The sequence below is a fragment of the Thamnophis elegans genome, chromosome 16 (genome assembly GCF_009769535.1).
Source record: "Thamnophis elegans isolate rThaEle1 chromosome 16, rThaEle1.pri, whole genome shotgun sequence".
Classification (NCBI taxonomy): Eukaryota; Metazoa; Chordata; class Lepidosauria; order Squamata; family Colubridae; genus Thamnophis; species Thamnophis elegans.
The window spans coordinates 29,469,462-29,484,560 of record NC_045556.1 but is presented as its reverse complement, the minus strand read 5'-3'; the positions used below and the strand labels follow the sequence as shown (position 1 = coordinate 29,484,560).

At 47.7% G+C, this 15,099-nt stretch overlaps 1 protein-coding gene across 1 annotated transcript in view; it reads left to right on the top strand.

The window, feature by feature from the left end:
* CRB2 (crumbs cell polarity complex component 2) overlaps nucleotides 1-15,099 on the top strand; it is a 64,037-nt gene that overhangs the window by 34,021 nt on the left and 14,917 nt on the right. The window contains exon 7 of the mRNA XM_032233526.1: nucleotides 12,619-13,548. Coding sequence (XP_032089417.1) covers nucleotides 12,619-13,548 — 930 coding nt within the window. The remainder of the gene's footprint in view (nucleotides 1-12,618; nucleotides 13,549-15,099) is intronic.

Sequence of the window (15,099 nt, the reverse complement as noted above, 5' to 3'; positions counted from 1 at the left end):
GTGATCTTGATTCTTTCACAGTATGGTTCAATACTATGATATTTGGCCCAAGCAATGCTTGCTGTGTCCTGTTGGAGTTTATGCTTGGTTGGAGCAAATCTTATGATGGGCTTTCTCTGATCTCACTCACATGGGAAGGGCCTCACCGTTTTTGCTAGATTACACAGTAGTATCTTTGTAGAGGTTGATAGTAGAGGATATTTGAAGCTCAGGGTTGAATTGTGGAGTGCTTGGTGCTCTCTCAGCTTGTTTTCTTGCAGACATTTCATGACCCAACTAGGTAACATCATCAGTGGTAGAAGGGAAGGGGTTTTTGGAGAGGAGGAGGACTGTGGGGTCCTTGGTGTTCTTTCAACTTGGTTGTTTTCTTATTGATGTTTCGTTACCCAACTACATAATATCTTTGGGCAATGAAACAGCTGCAAAAAAACCCACCAAGCTCAGAAAGCACCAAAGAGCCCAGAGTCTCCCTCCCCCTCCTCTTCCTCTCCTCTTCCTCCTCCTCCTCTTCTCCTCCTCTTCCTCCACCTCTTCTTCTTCTCCTTTCCTCTTCCTCCTCTCCTCCTCCTCCTCTACTCTTCCTCCTCCTCCTCTTCCTCCACATCTTCTTCGCCTCCTCTTCTTCTCCTTTCCTCTTCCTCTCCTTCTCCTTTCCTCTTCATCCACTCCTCCTCCTCCTCTTCCTCCTTCTCCTTTCCTCTTCCTCCTCCTCTCCCCCTCCTCTACTCCTTCTCCTTTCCTTTTCCTCCTCTCCTCCTCCTCCTCTCCTATTCCTCCCTCTCCTCTTCCTCCTCCTCTTCCTCCACCTCCTCTTCGCCTCCTCTTCTTCTTCTCCTTTCCTCTTCCTCTCCTCCTTCTCCTTTCCTCTTCCTCCTCTCCTCCTCCTCCTTTCCTCTTCCTCCTCCTCTCCTCCTCCTCTCCTCCTCCTTTCCTCTTTCTCCTCCTTCTCCTCTTCTCCTTCTCCTTTCCTCTTCCTCCTCCTCTCCTCCTCCTCCTCTTCTCCTTTCCTCTTCCTCCTCTCCTCCTCCTCTTCTCCTCCTTTCCTCTTCCTCCTCTCCTTCTCCTCTTCTCCTTCTTCTTTCCTCTTCCTCCTCCTCCTCTCCTCCTCCTCCTCTTCTCCTTTCCTCTTCCTCCTCTCCTCCTCCTCTTCTCCTTTCCTCTTCCTCCTCTCCTTCTCCTCTTCTCCTTCTCCTTTCCTCTTCCTCCTCCTCTCCTCCTCCTCTTCTCCTTCTCCTTTCCTCTTCCTCCTCTCCTCCTCCTCTTCTCCTCCTTTCCTCTTCCTCCTCTCCTCCTCCTCTTCTCCTCCTTTCCTCTTCCTCCTCTCCGTCTCCTCTTCTCCTTCTTCTTTCCTCTTCCTCCTCCTCTCCTCCTCCTCTTCTCCTTTCCTCTTCCTCCTCTCCTCCTCCTCTTCTCCTTCTCCTTTCCTCTTCCTCCTCTCCTCCTCCTCCTCTTCTCCTTTCCTCTTCCTCCTCTCCTCCTCCTCTTCTCCTCCTTTCCTCTTCCTCCTCTCCTTCTCCTCTTCTCCTTCTCCTTTCCTCTTCCTCCTCCTCTCCTCCTCCTCTTCTCCTTCTCCTTTCCTCTTTCTCCTCTCCTCCTCCTCTTCTCCTCCTTTCCTCTTCCTCCTCTCCTCCTCCTCTTCTCCTCCTTTCCTCTTCCTCCTCTCCTTCTCCTCTTCTCCTTCTTCTTTCCTCTTCCTCCTCCTCTCCTCCTCCTCCTCTTCTCCTTTCCTCTTCCTCCTCTCCTCCTCCTCTTCTCCTTCTCCTTTCCTCTTCCTCCTCTCCTCCTCCTCTTCTCCTCCTTTCCTCTTCCTCCCCTCCTCCTCCTCCTCCCGCCCCTCCCTTCTAGCACTAATGATGTTACTGGTTGTATAATGAAACATCTGCAAGAAAACCACCAAGGTTAGCACCAAGGGCTTTGCAGCATTCAACTGGAATGTATTTTAAAATCAGGATTTGTGCAAAAGCAGAGAAGAAACACAAGACTTGCTCCATTAGCCAGTCTTATCCATCTGAGTTTCCCTCCCAAAATGTATAGAAGAGTCTGGTTTAGCTGTGAAGTGCAGATGAAACATTTCTAAGTTCATTGACAATATTCCATTCCATCCCACGAGATAGCTCTGAAAACACTGACTCTTAGGAACACTGTTTCTACAATATCACGAGGCTGCCACCTTGTGGGAAAGATGAAAAATCTGAAAGGTTTAAAAAAAACTGGTGGTGAGCTTTCTTAAATAGAAAAAGGACTTAAGAAATGGAGGCAGTGACAAGATTTTATTCTCCTGGGCTCCAAGATCACTGCAGATGGGGACGGCAGCCAAGAAATTAAAAGAGGCTTGCTCCCCGGGAGGAAAGCTATGGCAAAACTAGACAGCAGACTAAAAAGCAGAGACTTCACCCTGCCAACAAAAGTGTGTCTAGTCAAGGCTGTGGTTTTCCCAGTTGCAATGGATGGCTGTGAAGGTTGGACCATAAGGAAGGCTGAGAGCCAAAGAATGGAGGCCTTTGAATTCTGATGCTGGAGAAGACTCCTGCGAGTCCCTTGGACTGCAAGGCCATCCAACCGGTCAGTCCTAGAGGAGATCAACCCTGGCTGCTCTCTAGAAGGACAGATCCTGAAGAGGAAACTCAAAGATTTTGGCCACCTAAGGAGAAGGAAGAAGGACTCCCTGGAGAAGAGCCTCATGCTGGGAAGGATGGAGGGCAACAGAAGACGGGGATGGCAGAGAAGGAGGTGGCTGGATGGAGTCACCAAAGCAGCTGGTGTGAGCTTCAATGGGCTACGGGGGATGGTAGAGGACAGGAAGGCCTGGAAGAATGTTGTCCATGGGGTTGTAATGGGTCGGACATGACTTCTTGACTAACAAGAAGAAGAACTTTCTATTCTATTCTATTCTATTCTATTCTATTCTATTCTTCTATTCCTATTCCCTATTCTATTCTATGTCTATTCTATGTCTATTCTAAGTATATTGTATTCTATTCTATCCTATCCTACCCTACCCTACTCCATTCTATTCTATCCTAAGTCTATTCTATTCCTATTCCCTATTGTATTCTATGTCTATTCTGTGTCTATTCTAAGTATATTCTATTCTATTCTATTCTATTCTATTCTATTCTATTCTATTCTATTCTATTCTATTCTATTCTATCTACTCTATTCTATTCCACTGGACTGATTGAGTTCCTTCTAAGGATCGTCTTCCCAGCCAGCTGGCTTCAGGAGGCCCACTTGCAGCCCTGCTGCTGAAACAGGCCTCCAGGCTCCCCTCCCATTCCCAGCCCTGAGACGGAAGGGAGGGCAGTGCACCCAAGACCAGCAGGCTCTCCTACGTAGGCCCATCTCCCACTCCCCTCGCAGGGGAGGGCAGCAGGCAAACATCTCGTCAGCTGGGACAGGAGCCAGCTGGGAAGATTTAGAGCTGAGATGGATTAGAGCGAGCGGCAGGGGCAAGAGCCCTCGTTTCGCTCCTTGGCTTCCACTCCAAAGAGGCCCGTTGTGTGCCTGGCACCCAGGAGTGAAGGAAACCTTCCCACGTTTCCTCTTGGGACCACTACTCATGCCGGCAGGGCAGTGGCCATGAACCCTCTGCTAGCTGGCATCTTCCTGGGTGGGGTTTCCCGTCTCCTGGCAGGTAAGGGCAACCCCCGGCTCTTTCTGTGTGGTTGTGGGTCTATGGATTCCTGTGTGTGTGTGTGTCTCTTCTGTATGAATTGGTGAGCAATGCTTCTTGTTTCGGGAAAGGTTTTCTGGAGGGGGTGTCCCTGCTGACCCTTGGGAGGCAGAGTGGTTCAGCTTCACCCTCAAATGAACTCTGGTCTTCTTCTTCTGTTCAGGCCACTCCTGGGCAGAAAACTCCCAGGCTGTGAAAATTGTGTGTCTCCTGGGGAGGGGGACAAATCCATTCTCTTCTAAAAAAGCATGATCCCTCTCCGGTTAATGCCTATAAAAGGCATCCAAACAAGGTGAAATAAGGATAGAAGCATGGATGCATGGATGGGTGGATCAATGGATAGATAGATAGATAGATAGATAGATAGATAGATAGATAGATAGATAGATAGATAGAAGATAGATAGATAGATAGATAGATAGATAGATAGATAGATAGATAGATTGAATGAATGAATGAATGAATGAATGAATGAACGAACGAACGAATGAATGAAAGAAGATATTATATTATAGAGAGATGGATGGATGGATGGACAGAGATAGATAAATAGAAGGAATGAGAGAAGATATTGTGTGTGTGTGTGTGTATGTGTATATGTATATATATATATATATATATATATATATATATATATATATATATATATATATATATATATATATATATATATGAGAGAGACATGGATGGATGGATGGATGGATAGATAGATAGATAGATAGATAGATAGATAGATAGATAGATAGATAGATAGATAGATAGATAGATACAATAGATAGATAGAGATGATTGAGATATTGATCATTGAGATAGATGAGAGATGAAATATATTGATGATTGAAATAGATAGATAGATAGATAGATAGATAGATAGATAGATAGATAGATAGATATAGATAGATAGATAGACAGACAGAGACATGATAAATAGAGATATTGGTGATTGAGATAGATGAGAGAGAGATGATAGATATTGATGATTGAGATAGATAGATAGATAGATAGACAGACAGATATAGATGATAAATAGAGAAATTGGTGATTGAGATAGATGAGAGAGAGAGAGAGATGATAGATATTGATAGATATTGGTGATTGAAATAGATAGATAGATGATAGATGATAGATAGATAGATAGATAGATAGATAGATAGATAGATAGATAGATAGATAGATAGATAGATAGAAGATCAGATTGTGCCGCACTAATGGGCCCGTCCTTTTCATCAAAAGATTGATAACCTTGAAAATAAGTGTAGTGAAGAGGGGAAACTTTATGGAGAATGTTTGAGATGTTGAAATGTGCAAATATATGTAGAACGGTCATAACCTCTGTGAGCAATGAATATTTGCTAAAAGGTACAAATGAAGGATTGTGTAGGTTTTGTGAAAATGAGGGTTGGGGATTCAGGATAAATTTTTGGAGGCTGAAGGCAGATTCTTAAAGGCGTCGGCTAAAACAGGAAGAAATCATGTCAAGAACCAATGCCATCCATCCAGATGAAGGTGGATTTCATAGAAAAAACAATTGACCAGGATAATAGAAGTCTAGGCTGCATCAACAGAGGGAGAGAATCAAGATCATGTGAAGTGTTAATACCACTTTATAAGGCCTTGGTAAGGCCACACTTGGAATATGGCATCCAGATTTGGTTGCCACGATGTAAAAATAAGATATGGAGACTCTAGAAAGAGTGCAGAGAAGACCAACAAAGATGATTAGAGGACTGGAGGCTAAAACATATGAAGAATGGTTGCAGGAATTGGGTATGTCTAGTTTAATGAAAAGAAGGACCAGGGGAGACATGATAGCAGTGTTCTAATATCTCAGGGGCTGCCCCAAAAAAGAGGGAGTCAAGCTATTCTCCAAAGCACCTGAAGGCAGGACAAGAAGCAATGGGTGGAAACTAATCAAGGAGAGAAGCAACCTAGAACTAAGGAGAAACTTCCTGACAGTGAGAACAATTAATCAGCAGAACAGCTTGCCTCCATAAGTTGTGAATGCTCCAACACTGGAAGTTTTTAAGATGTTATTGCATAACCATTTGTCTGAAGTGATGTAGGGTTTCCTGCCTGAGCAGGGGGTTGGACTAGAAGACCTCCAAGGTCCCTTCCAACTGTTATTCTCTTTTCTTCTCTATTCTATTCTATCCCTTATTCTATTCCATTCCATTCCATTCTATGTCAGGTTTGGGGGGGTGTCATACAGAGAGAAGGAATAAGGATTGGTTCCTAAAATAAATATACAAAAAAGAGTGAATTCGGCCAAGAGAGGACTCTGCGATAAAGAATTTGAAGATAAGGAAGCCAGAAGAATGCAGGAGAAGCCCAGATGGTTGCCCACGATAGAAAAACATGGAGTAATAAGTGAACTGCGTTGGTATAAACTATTTAGCTAGGTTTGTTTTCCTTTTTCTTATCTCCGCCCTTACTTCTTACTTCCATTCCACCCCACACTGCTTATCCTCAGAGGGAGCAACAGTGGGGTGGGGGTGCGTGCTGGTAGATCAAGATCTTCTGTCTGTCTGCTGGAGGGAAGGAATTCCCAGTAGAGAGACGGACGCCTGCGTTGGCTTAATGAGTCGCTTAAAACAGAACAGAGAGAGAGAGAGAGAGAGAGAGAGAGAGAGAGAGAGAGAGAGAGAGCTTTCCTTGGTGATGTCCTTGCAACTTGTAGTTTTCTTTGATGAAGCTTTGCTGCTCTGGGTGATAGCTCCTGAAGACAGGTCCCCTTATCCTAGTGTTAGTACAGAGTCTAGAGCAAACACCACGCGTAAAATTAAAACAGCGCCCATTAACAGCTCAGGAGAACAAAATAGCGGCCACTTCTGAAAGTTAAATAAAATAGACCACCGCAGCTTCTTCAAACAGGGTGTGGATTTGAGGACTGACTCCTCAAATGTCACAAAGATGAAGCGGGGGGAGGGGGGAAGCTATTTTCCAAAGCACCCGAAGGCCAGACAAGGAACAATGGATGGAAAGGGATCAAGGAGAGATTCACCCTAGAAATAAGGAGGAATTTCCTGACAGTGAGAACAATCAACCCATGGAACAGAAGTTGCCTTCAGAAGTTGTGGGAGTTTCATCACTGGAGCCTTTCAAGAAGAGACTGGACTGCCACCTGTCAGAAATTGTGTAGGGTCACCTGCTTGGGCAGGGGGTTGGTCTAGAGGACCTCCAAGGTCCCTTCCATCTCTGTTAATCTGTTATGTAACAAACTCCATTTTAGCTGCAGGGATTTCTGTATCCCCTACGCGGGAAGGAGAGCACCCCTTGAAAACCCCACGGCATTCCGGAGCTAGTGGCAGAAAGAGGCTGAACTATGGTGTATCTATGGTGTATTCTCTTGAAAAGAGGACATCCTTACTCCCTTTCTTCCAAGGACTCCCTGCCCCTGCCCTCCCCCAAGTCTCCTTCCTCCCACAAACCTGGATTGCAAAATATTTCCTGGCACATTCCAGCCAATTTTATTCTTGCTGACAGAAAATGCCTTCAGCAGATTCTTATTTCCGTAAAAGGGGGATTGACTTCTTTGGATTCTTTGTTGAAGCAAAGCAATAGCTCAATGGAAGGGCTGGAAGGGACCTTGGAGGTTGTCTAGTCCAGCCCCCTAGTCAAGCAGGAGACCCTATCCCATTTCAGACAAGTGGCTGCCCAGTCTCTTCTTAAAAACCTCCAGGGATGAAGCACCTTCTAGTACAGTGTTTCTCAACCTTGGCAACTTGAAGATGTCCGGACTTCAACTCCCAGAATTCCCCAGCCAGCATTCGCTGGCTGGGGAATTCTGGGAGTTGAAGTCCGGACATCTTCAAGTTGCCAAGGTTGAGAAACACTGTTCTAGTAGCAAGCTGTTCCACTGGTTAATTGTTCTCATTGTTAGGAAGTTTCTCCTTCGGTTCCACCACAAAACCGCGTTCGACTAAAGGGCGCTCGACGAAACCGCGTAGCTGACATCATCACAGCGCGACAACAGCGCTGTAAACGCTAAACCTAAAATTAACCCCTAAACCTAAACCTAACCCCCCTAACCCTAACCCTAACCCTAACCCTAAACCTAACCCTTAACCTAACGCTAAACCTAATCCTAACCCTAAACCTAACCCTAAACCTAACCCTAAACCTAACCCTAAACCTAACCCTTACCTTAACTTGAATCAGCTTGCTTTCAAAGCGCTATTTAAAGCGCCCTTCTTTCTCCGCGCTCGCTGTTGTCGCCCTGTTGATGACGTCAGCGACGCGGTTTAATCGGGCGCGCTTTAGTCGAGCGCGGTTTTGTCGTGCCATGTCTCCTTCATCCCAGGTTGCTTCTTTCCTTCATGAGTTTCCATCCATTGTTTCTTTTCCTGCCTTCAGGTGCTTTGGAGAATAAGTTGACCCCCTTCTTTTCCTTGTGGCAGCTCCTCAAATACTGGAATCCTTCTCTGAACTTTTTCCAAAGTCTCAACATCTTTGTGTAACCTGGAGACCAAAATCGGTTGCAAGATTCCAGGTGTGGCTTTACTAAGGCTTTATAAAGCAGTACTAACACTTCACCTGATTTTGATTCCAAGCTTCTGTTTATACAACCAAGGATGGTGTCAGCTTTTTTTAGCTGTTGCAGCACATGGCTGGCTCGGGTTTAAGCAATCGTCCACTCCCTTGCAAAATCTGACACGTTCCCAAACTCAATGGACCATTCTTGGAAAAAGGTAACCCATGGTGGTTGCTGGGGTTTTGTGTCTTTGCACAAATCTTTGCAAGTTGTGTTAAATGTGAGGGGGATTGATGCTGAGAGCAGGTTCTGAAATGCCGGCCCTGTTGAATTGGCTAAGGAGCACAGCTGGAGCAATATTAAGGTAAAGGTTGCACTTATGTGCTAGTCGTTCCCGACTCTAGGGGGCGGTGCTCATCTCCGTTTCAAAGCCGAAGAGCCAGCGCTATCCGAAGACGTTTCCGTGGTCATGTGGCTGACATGACTCAACGCCGAAGGCGCACGGCATGCTGTTCCCTTCCCACCAAAGGTGGTTCCTATTTTTCTACTTGCATTTTTTACGTGCTTTCGAACTGCGAGGTTGGCAGAAGCTGGGACAAGTCACGGGAGCTCCCTCTGTTACGCGGCCCTAGAGATTCAAACTGCCGAACTGCCGACCTTTCGACCGACAAGCTCAGCGTCTTAGCCACTGAGCCACTGAACCAGAGGTGGGTTCCTACCAGTTCGCACCTATTCGGTATAACAAGTTCGTCAAATTTACCAAACCAGTTAGAAGAAGTTCCACCAGTGGACCCGGAAAGCAGGCCACACCTACAGAAGAGGTTCCAAAAATTTTTGAAACCCACCACTGACACACACACACACACACACACTGACACAGAGAGAGAGAGAGAGAGAGAGAGAGAAAGAGAAAGAAAGAAAGAAAGAAAGAAAGAAAGAAAGAAAGAAAGAAAGAAAAAAGAAAGAGAAAGAGTGAGAGAGAGATGAAAGAAAAAAAGAAAAAAGGAACAGAGAGACAAAAGGAAGGAGAGAGAGAGAGAGAGAGAGAGAACACATGGCCGGCAAGCCACTCCCACCAGGTCACATGGCCCAGCAAGCCACTCCTACAAAGGAGGCCACACCCACAGAGTAGGTTCCCAAAAATTTTGAAACCCACCACTGCACTGAACGTCCCGTCTGAGCAATATTACACCTGCCCTAATGGAGGGTTTTCTCCTTTCTGTGGCTTCATGGCTTAATGCTGGCTTGTGGCATTCGGTAAAAGGCTCCTTCTCAACAGACATCCACGGCTCAAAATCTGCCATGGAAGGAGGAATGACTACTGATCCTTTATCCCCTCTTAGCTACTCTTCCAAAGCGTGAGTTGGCTTCCTTGTGTAGCCCAGTTGTGAAGAGACGTGATCAGGGCAGGCTGGGTGCCAGCCATCACAGCAACAGATCTCCTCCACCGTGGCAAAACAAACAAAGAAGAAATCAAAACATGGCTTCCCAGAGGGAAAGCTCCATTCTTAATTGGCCACTAACAAGGGAGCCCGAGAGGGCCGTGGGGATTAATTTGACATCAGGTAGAAGCTTCGGAGATAATACCGCTCCCCACCCCGATTTAAGCCGTGTCAGCTCAGAACCTTATTTTGGGAATGAGGGTTTATGTGAAAAAGGAAAGTTATTTTCCCTTCTGAACGGAGGTCCGATGGGAACAGGGAAAAGAGGCTTCTAGTTGGCCTCTTCCAATTGTCGGCCGGGCCGGGAAAAAAAAAACTAACACGACGAGGCGAGCTAATTCTACTGTATTGCAAAGCTGCATTTCCGAATCTTGCAAGGATGATGAAGCTCTCAACGTCCTTTTTACAGCTTTGAGAAGTTAGGGAGTGTCTTTCTCCACCCATTATGCAGCTGGGAGGGGGGGGTCTATGCTTCCTCTGATCCAGGGGTGGGCTTCAAAAATTTTAGCAAGGAGTTTTCTGCCTGGCAGCTGGGTGGGCGTGGCCATATTGGGCATGGCCTAGTTGGCCTCCTGCACTATGGTGGGGGGTGTTTTTGCCATCCTCAGGCTCCGGAGTCTTTCATTTAGCCTCTGGGAGGGCGAAAACGGCCTCCCTGGGCTCTGCGTGTGCCCTGCATTTACCGGAATCCAAAATGGGCTGCATGAGGACTCCTGGGAAGGGCAGGGTGGGCGGGGCCAGCCAGGAGTGGGATTTGGGGGTTCTCCAAACTGCACAGAATCTTGAGGTTCTCCCAACCCCCTGCGAACCCCCAGCAGCCCCATTCACTCATGCCATTGCACTCTGGATCCCAAAACTCACTCGGGACTAAGATTTCGGGACTCAAGGAACTAGGGGGAGGCAGGACTTTCCCTAGCTTAGGGGTTGGCAACCTTAAACTCTCAAAGAGCCACAAAGGTCCTAACCAGATGCCCCCCGTTCAATTCTGGAGCTGACCAGAAGTCCAGTTTCCCCACCATAGAGCCTCCTCCTAGCATAGTGTCCTTTTTCTTCTGCTGACCAGAAGTCCTGTTCCCCCACCATAGAGTCTCCTCCTAGCACAGATCCTTTTTCCTCTACTGACCGGAAGTCCAGTTCCCCCACCATAGAGTCTCCTCCTAGCGCAGCATCCTTTTTCCTCTGCTGACCGGAAATCCGGCTCCCCCACCATAGTCTCCTCCTAGCACAGCGTCCTTTTTTCTCTGCTGACCAGAAATCCGGTTTCCCCACCATAGAGTCTCCTCATAGCACAGTGTCCTTTTTCCTCTGCTGACTGGAAGTCTGGTTCCCCCACCATAGAGTCTCCTCCTAGCGTGGCATCCTTTTTCCTTTGTTGATCAGAAGTCCACTTCTCCCACCATAGAGTCTCCTCCTAGCATGTTGTCCTTTTTCCTCTAAACAACCTGTCCTAAACGAAAGCCCTATCAAATTGTGGAGCCAACCGGCGACAGGGAGCCGCAGCAGAGGGATGAAAGAGCCACATGTGGCTCCAGAGCCACAAGTTGCCGACCCCTGCCCTAGCTGTTCCTGCTTTGCATTGGTATGGATTAATTCATGCAATATCCTGCCATTTCTCGACCCCAACACGTTCGAGAAGATGACTGGAGCTCAGCCGCCCTGAGTCCCCCTTGGGGGAAAAGGGCGGCATACAAATGAAATAAACATAACATAGCATGCTGGCTGGGGGACTCTGGGAGTCGAAGTCCACCGCATCTTAAAAGTTGGTGAGGTTGACCAAAGATTGGCCTTATCCAGCTTTAATTGGCTGCAACCTACCTCAACGTAGGGTGAGAGGAAGTTTTGCAAATTGTGTTTGGTTGGGTTCCAATTCCTTCCTCTGGGCAAGGATAAGGCTCTTAAGCGAAATAATCCAGAACTTCCTTTATCTGGCCAGCATTCTTGGGGATTAGTGGGAATGTTCCTGAGGAGCTGGAAGGGGCCAGAAGCTGCTTAATCAGGGCTACTGACTCTTAACAGTCCACAAATACTTATGGATACCCCCCCACACACACCTCTATTTAGCCTGCAATGTCTGTAGCCTCCCAGGACTAAAGGAAATCCAGTCTCCACCTGAGTGGAAATTTGCCTGAATGGTGCTTAAGAGAAGAACTTCAATCAATCAATCAATCAATCAATCAATCAATAAGGAGTAGAGCTGGAAGGGACCTTGAAGGTCTTCTAATCCACCACTCAAGCGGGAGATCTTGTACCATTTCAGATAGGTGGAGGTCCAGTCTCTTCTTAAAACTTGAACGGCACTCATGCTCACACTGGAAAATGGAAGACCACAGTTCTTCCAGTTTCCGGCATGGCCACACGCATGAGGCTGATTGTTGCGCGCACATGTCATAAACCCAGAAGAGGAACGGTTGATGCCACACATGCCAGGCAACATGGCTCCTTGTGCTACTTTGAGCACGCATGCCACTGGTTCACTATCATGGCCCTATACCATTTCAGATAAGCGACTGCCTGGTCATTATCTTCTTTTAACGACCCCCTAATCCCTTGCGGGGTGGAGTCTGGGCAACCGAATGGAGCTAGCAGAGTGTTTATTGGCCGGATGCCCTTCCCTGTTGCCAGTGCGGAGTTTTGTTCAGCAGATATATTCTCATTGTCGCCCAAAGAGAGAAATTGTCTGCCTCTACCTAGGATTGCACTCACAGCCTCCTGATTGTGAGGTGAGATCTCCACCTCTGGGCCACCGCACCGCTCCAGAGTCTCTGCTTAAAAAAACCTCCCGTGATGGAGCCACCCGCAACTTCTGGAGGCCAGCTGTTCCACTGGTTAATTGTCCTCACTGTCAGGAAGTTTCTCCTTCATTCCAGGTTGCTTCTTTCCTTATTTGGTTTCCATCCCTTGTTCCTTGTTCTGCCTTCTTGGTGCTTTGGAAAATAAACCAACCTCCTCCTCTTTGTGACAGTTTCACTGTGTATGGTTGTGCAAACTCACAAACTCATTCTTCTTTCCCCTTTCCCTTTTCTCTCCGCCAGGGATCGAATGTGCCAACGAGATTGATGAATGCGAAGACGACCCTTGTGAAAATGGAGGCAGCTGCGAAGATGCCGTCGCCGACTATATCTGCCGTTGCCTCTCCAACCCAGACGGGGTAGCCTGGGGCGGGAAGAACTGCTCTGTGGAGCTCACGGGGTGCAAGACCCACCACTGCCAAAATGGGGCTGTGTGCGTCCCCACCTTCCAATCGGAGGCCCATGGCTACCTGTGCCAGTGTCCCCCTGGATTTTATGGGCCCACCTGCTCCACCCGAACCACCTTCTCCCTCACTGACAATGGCTACCTCTTAATCAACGCATCTGCTGGGGATCATAAGAACACAAGTGAGCACGGAGCCAGGGTGGCTCTCCGATTCCGGACCACTCTTCTCAACGGGCTCCTTTTCTACAGAGGCCACCAAACCGAGCACCTGCTCCTGGAACTCTATGCTGGCCTTCTCCAGGTGATGTTCTTGACTCAGGAGGCCAATGTATCATTCACGCTGGAGTCCCCGCCGGTGAACGATGGCCACTGGCACAAGGCAGAGGTCTCCCTTCAGGAGTCTCTTGAGTTCAGGTTGTGGCACGAAGCTTGCCAAGGAGGCATCTGCCTGTTCAGCCATCCCCTTGGCGAGACCACCCCTCTTCTGCCCTCCTTTCTGAATATATACGTTGGAGGAGTTGAGGAGGCGTTGATGATCAACTGTACGGGACACTTCACCGGTTGCCTGGAAGACCTGCAGATTGACTCCAAGATACTCCTGCCAGAGGAGGTGGAAGGTCTACAGCTTCCCGGATTTCAGCTGGGTTGTGAAAGGACGGAGTGGTGTCAATCTCAGCCTTGTTCGCACGGTGGCCAATGTATTGACTTCTGGACAGACTTCCGTTGTCACTGTTCCCGGCCTTACGAAGGACACACTTGCTCCTACGGTGAGTAGCACGACACGGTTCCCATTAACCTCCATGAGACAGCCGGAAGTTGGGTAAGAGATAAAAATATTTCCAGAAACAATGATTGGAGCAGGTGGTAGGTGGGGAATTCGTCAGCTTGGCTTTGGTAGAATAACCGGGATTTGTTCTGGGTTCTTATCCAAGATGAAGGACGACAGAGAGAAGGGAGTGCCACAACCAGTGATGGGATTCAGCCAGTTAACACCACTTCAGGAGAACCAGTTGTTAACTTTCTGAGCAGTTTCGTGAACTGGTTGTTGGAAGAAATCATTAGGCCAGAGAACCGGTTGTTGAATCCCACCACTGGCCACAATGATTAAATGGCCTCATATAATAGCATAACAAAGTTGGAAGGGACCTCGGAAGTCTTCTAGTCCAAACTCCTGCTCAAGCAGGAAACCCTATAACATGTTAGATAAATGATTAAATCTCTTCTTGAAAGCCTCCAGTGTTGGAACGCTCACAACCTCTGGAGACAAGCCTTTCCACTGGTTGATTGTTCTCGCTGTCAGGAAATTCCTCTTTAGTTCTAGGTTGCTTCTCTCCTTGATTAGTTCTAGGTTGCTTCTTCTTTGTAGTAGCTCCTTGGATATTGGAACATTGTTGTCATGTCACCTCTGATCCTTTTTTCATTGAACTAAAAAATGGTTCCCCCGCGCACATGCATGCTAGTCATTCCCGGCTCTAGTGGGGCAGTGCTCATCTCCGTTTCAAAGCCGAAGAGCTAGCGCTGTCCGAGGACGTCTTCGTGGTCATGTGGCCGGCATGACTCAATGCCAAAGGCGCATGGAACGCTGTTCCCTTCCCACCAAAGGTGGTGCCTATTTTTCTACTTGCATTTTTATGTGCTTTCGAACTGCTAGGTTGGCAGAAGCTAGGACAAGTCATGGGAGCTCACTCCATTAAATGGTGCTAGGGATTTGAACTGCTGAACTGCTGACTTCCTGATCGACAAGCTCAGCGTCTTAGCCCCTGAGCCACTGCGTCCCTTCATTAAACTAGACACACTCAATTCCTGCTACTGTTCTTGATATGTTTGATCCTCTGGTCCTAAATGTCGAGATTACACCAGACATATCTGGAACCCAGAACTCTCATAGCCTTCTGAAATACTGTTACCTCTAGTAGAAGCCATTCTGAAAACTCTCAAAAAGATGTGCTGGTTGAACCAGTGGTGGGATTCAGCCAGTTCAGGCCGGTTCGGGCGAACCGGTTGTTAAATTACTGGCTGGCCCTGCCCCTTTCTGACCCACCCCTTCTAGGAGTCACCACCACCCCGTTTTGCCTCAAAGGAAGTGCAGGGAGACCCTAGTAGACCCAAAATAGGGTGTGGGGAGGGTGCAATGAGCCCCCTCCACAGCCCATTTTTGCTCCCAGGAGATTGCAGGGAGGCCTACTAGCCCCAAAACAGGGCGTGGGGGTGTGGAACGCATGGGGGGCATGAGGGTGCTCCCCCCATGGCCTGTTTTTGCTCCCAGGGGGGTGCAGGAGGCTGAGTGCTGGCTGTTATACCCCCTGGCCATGCCCACC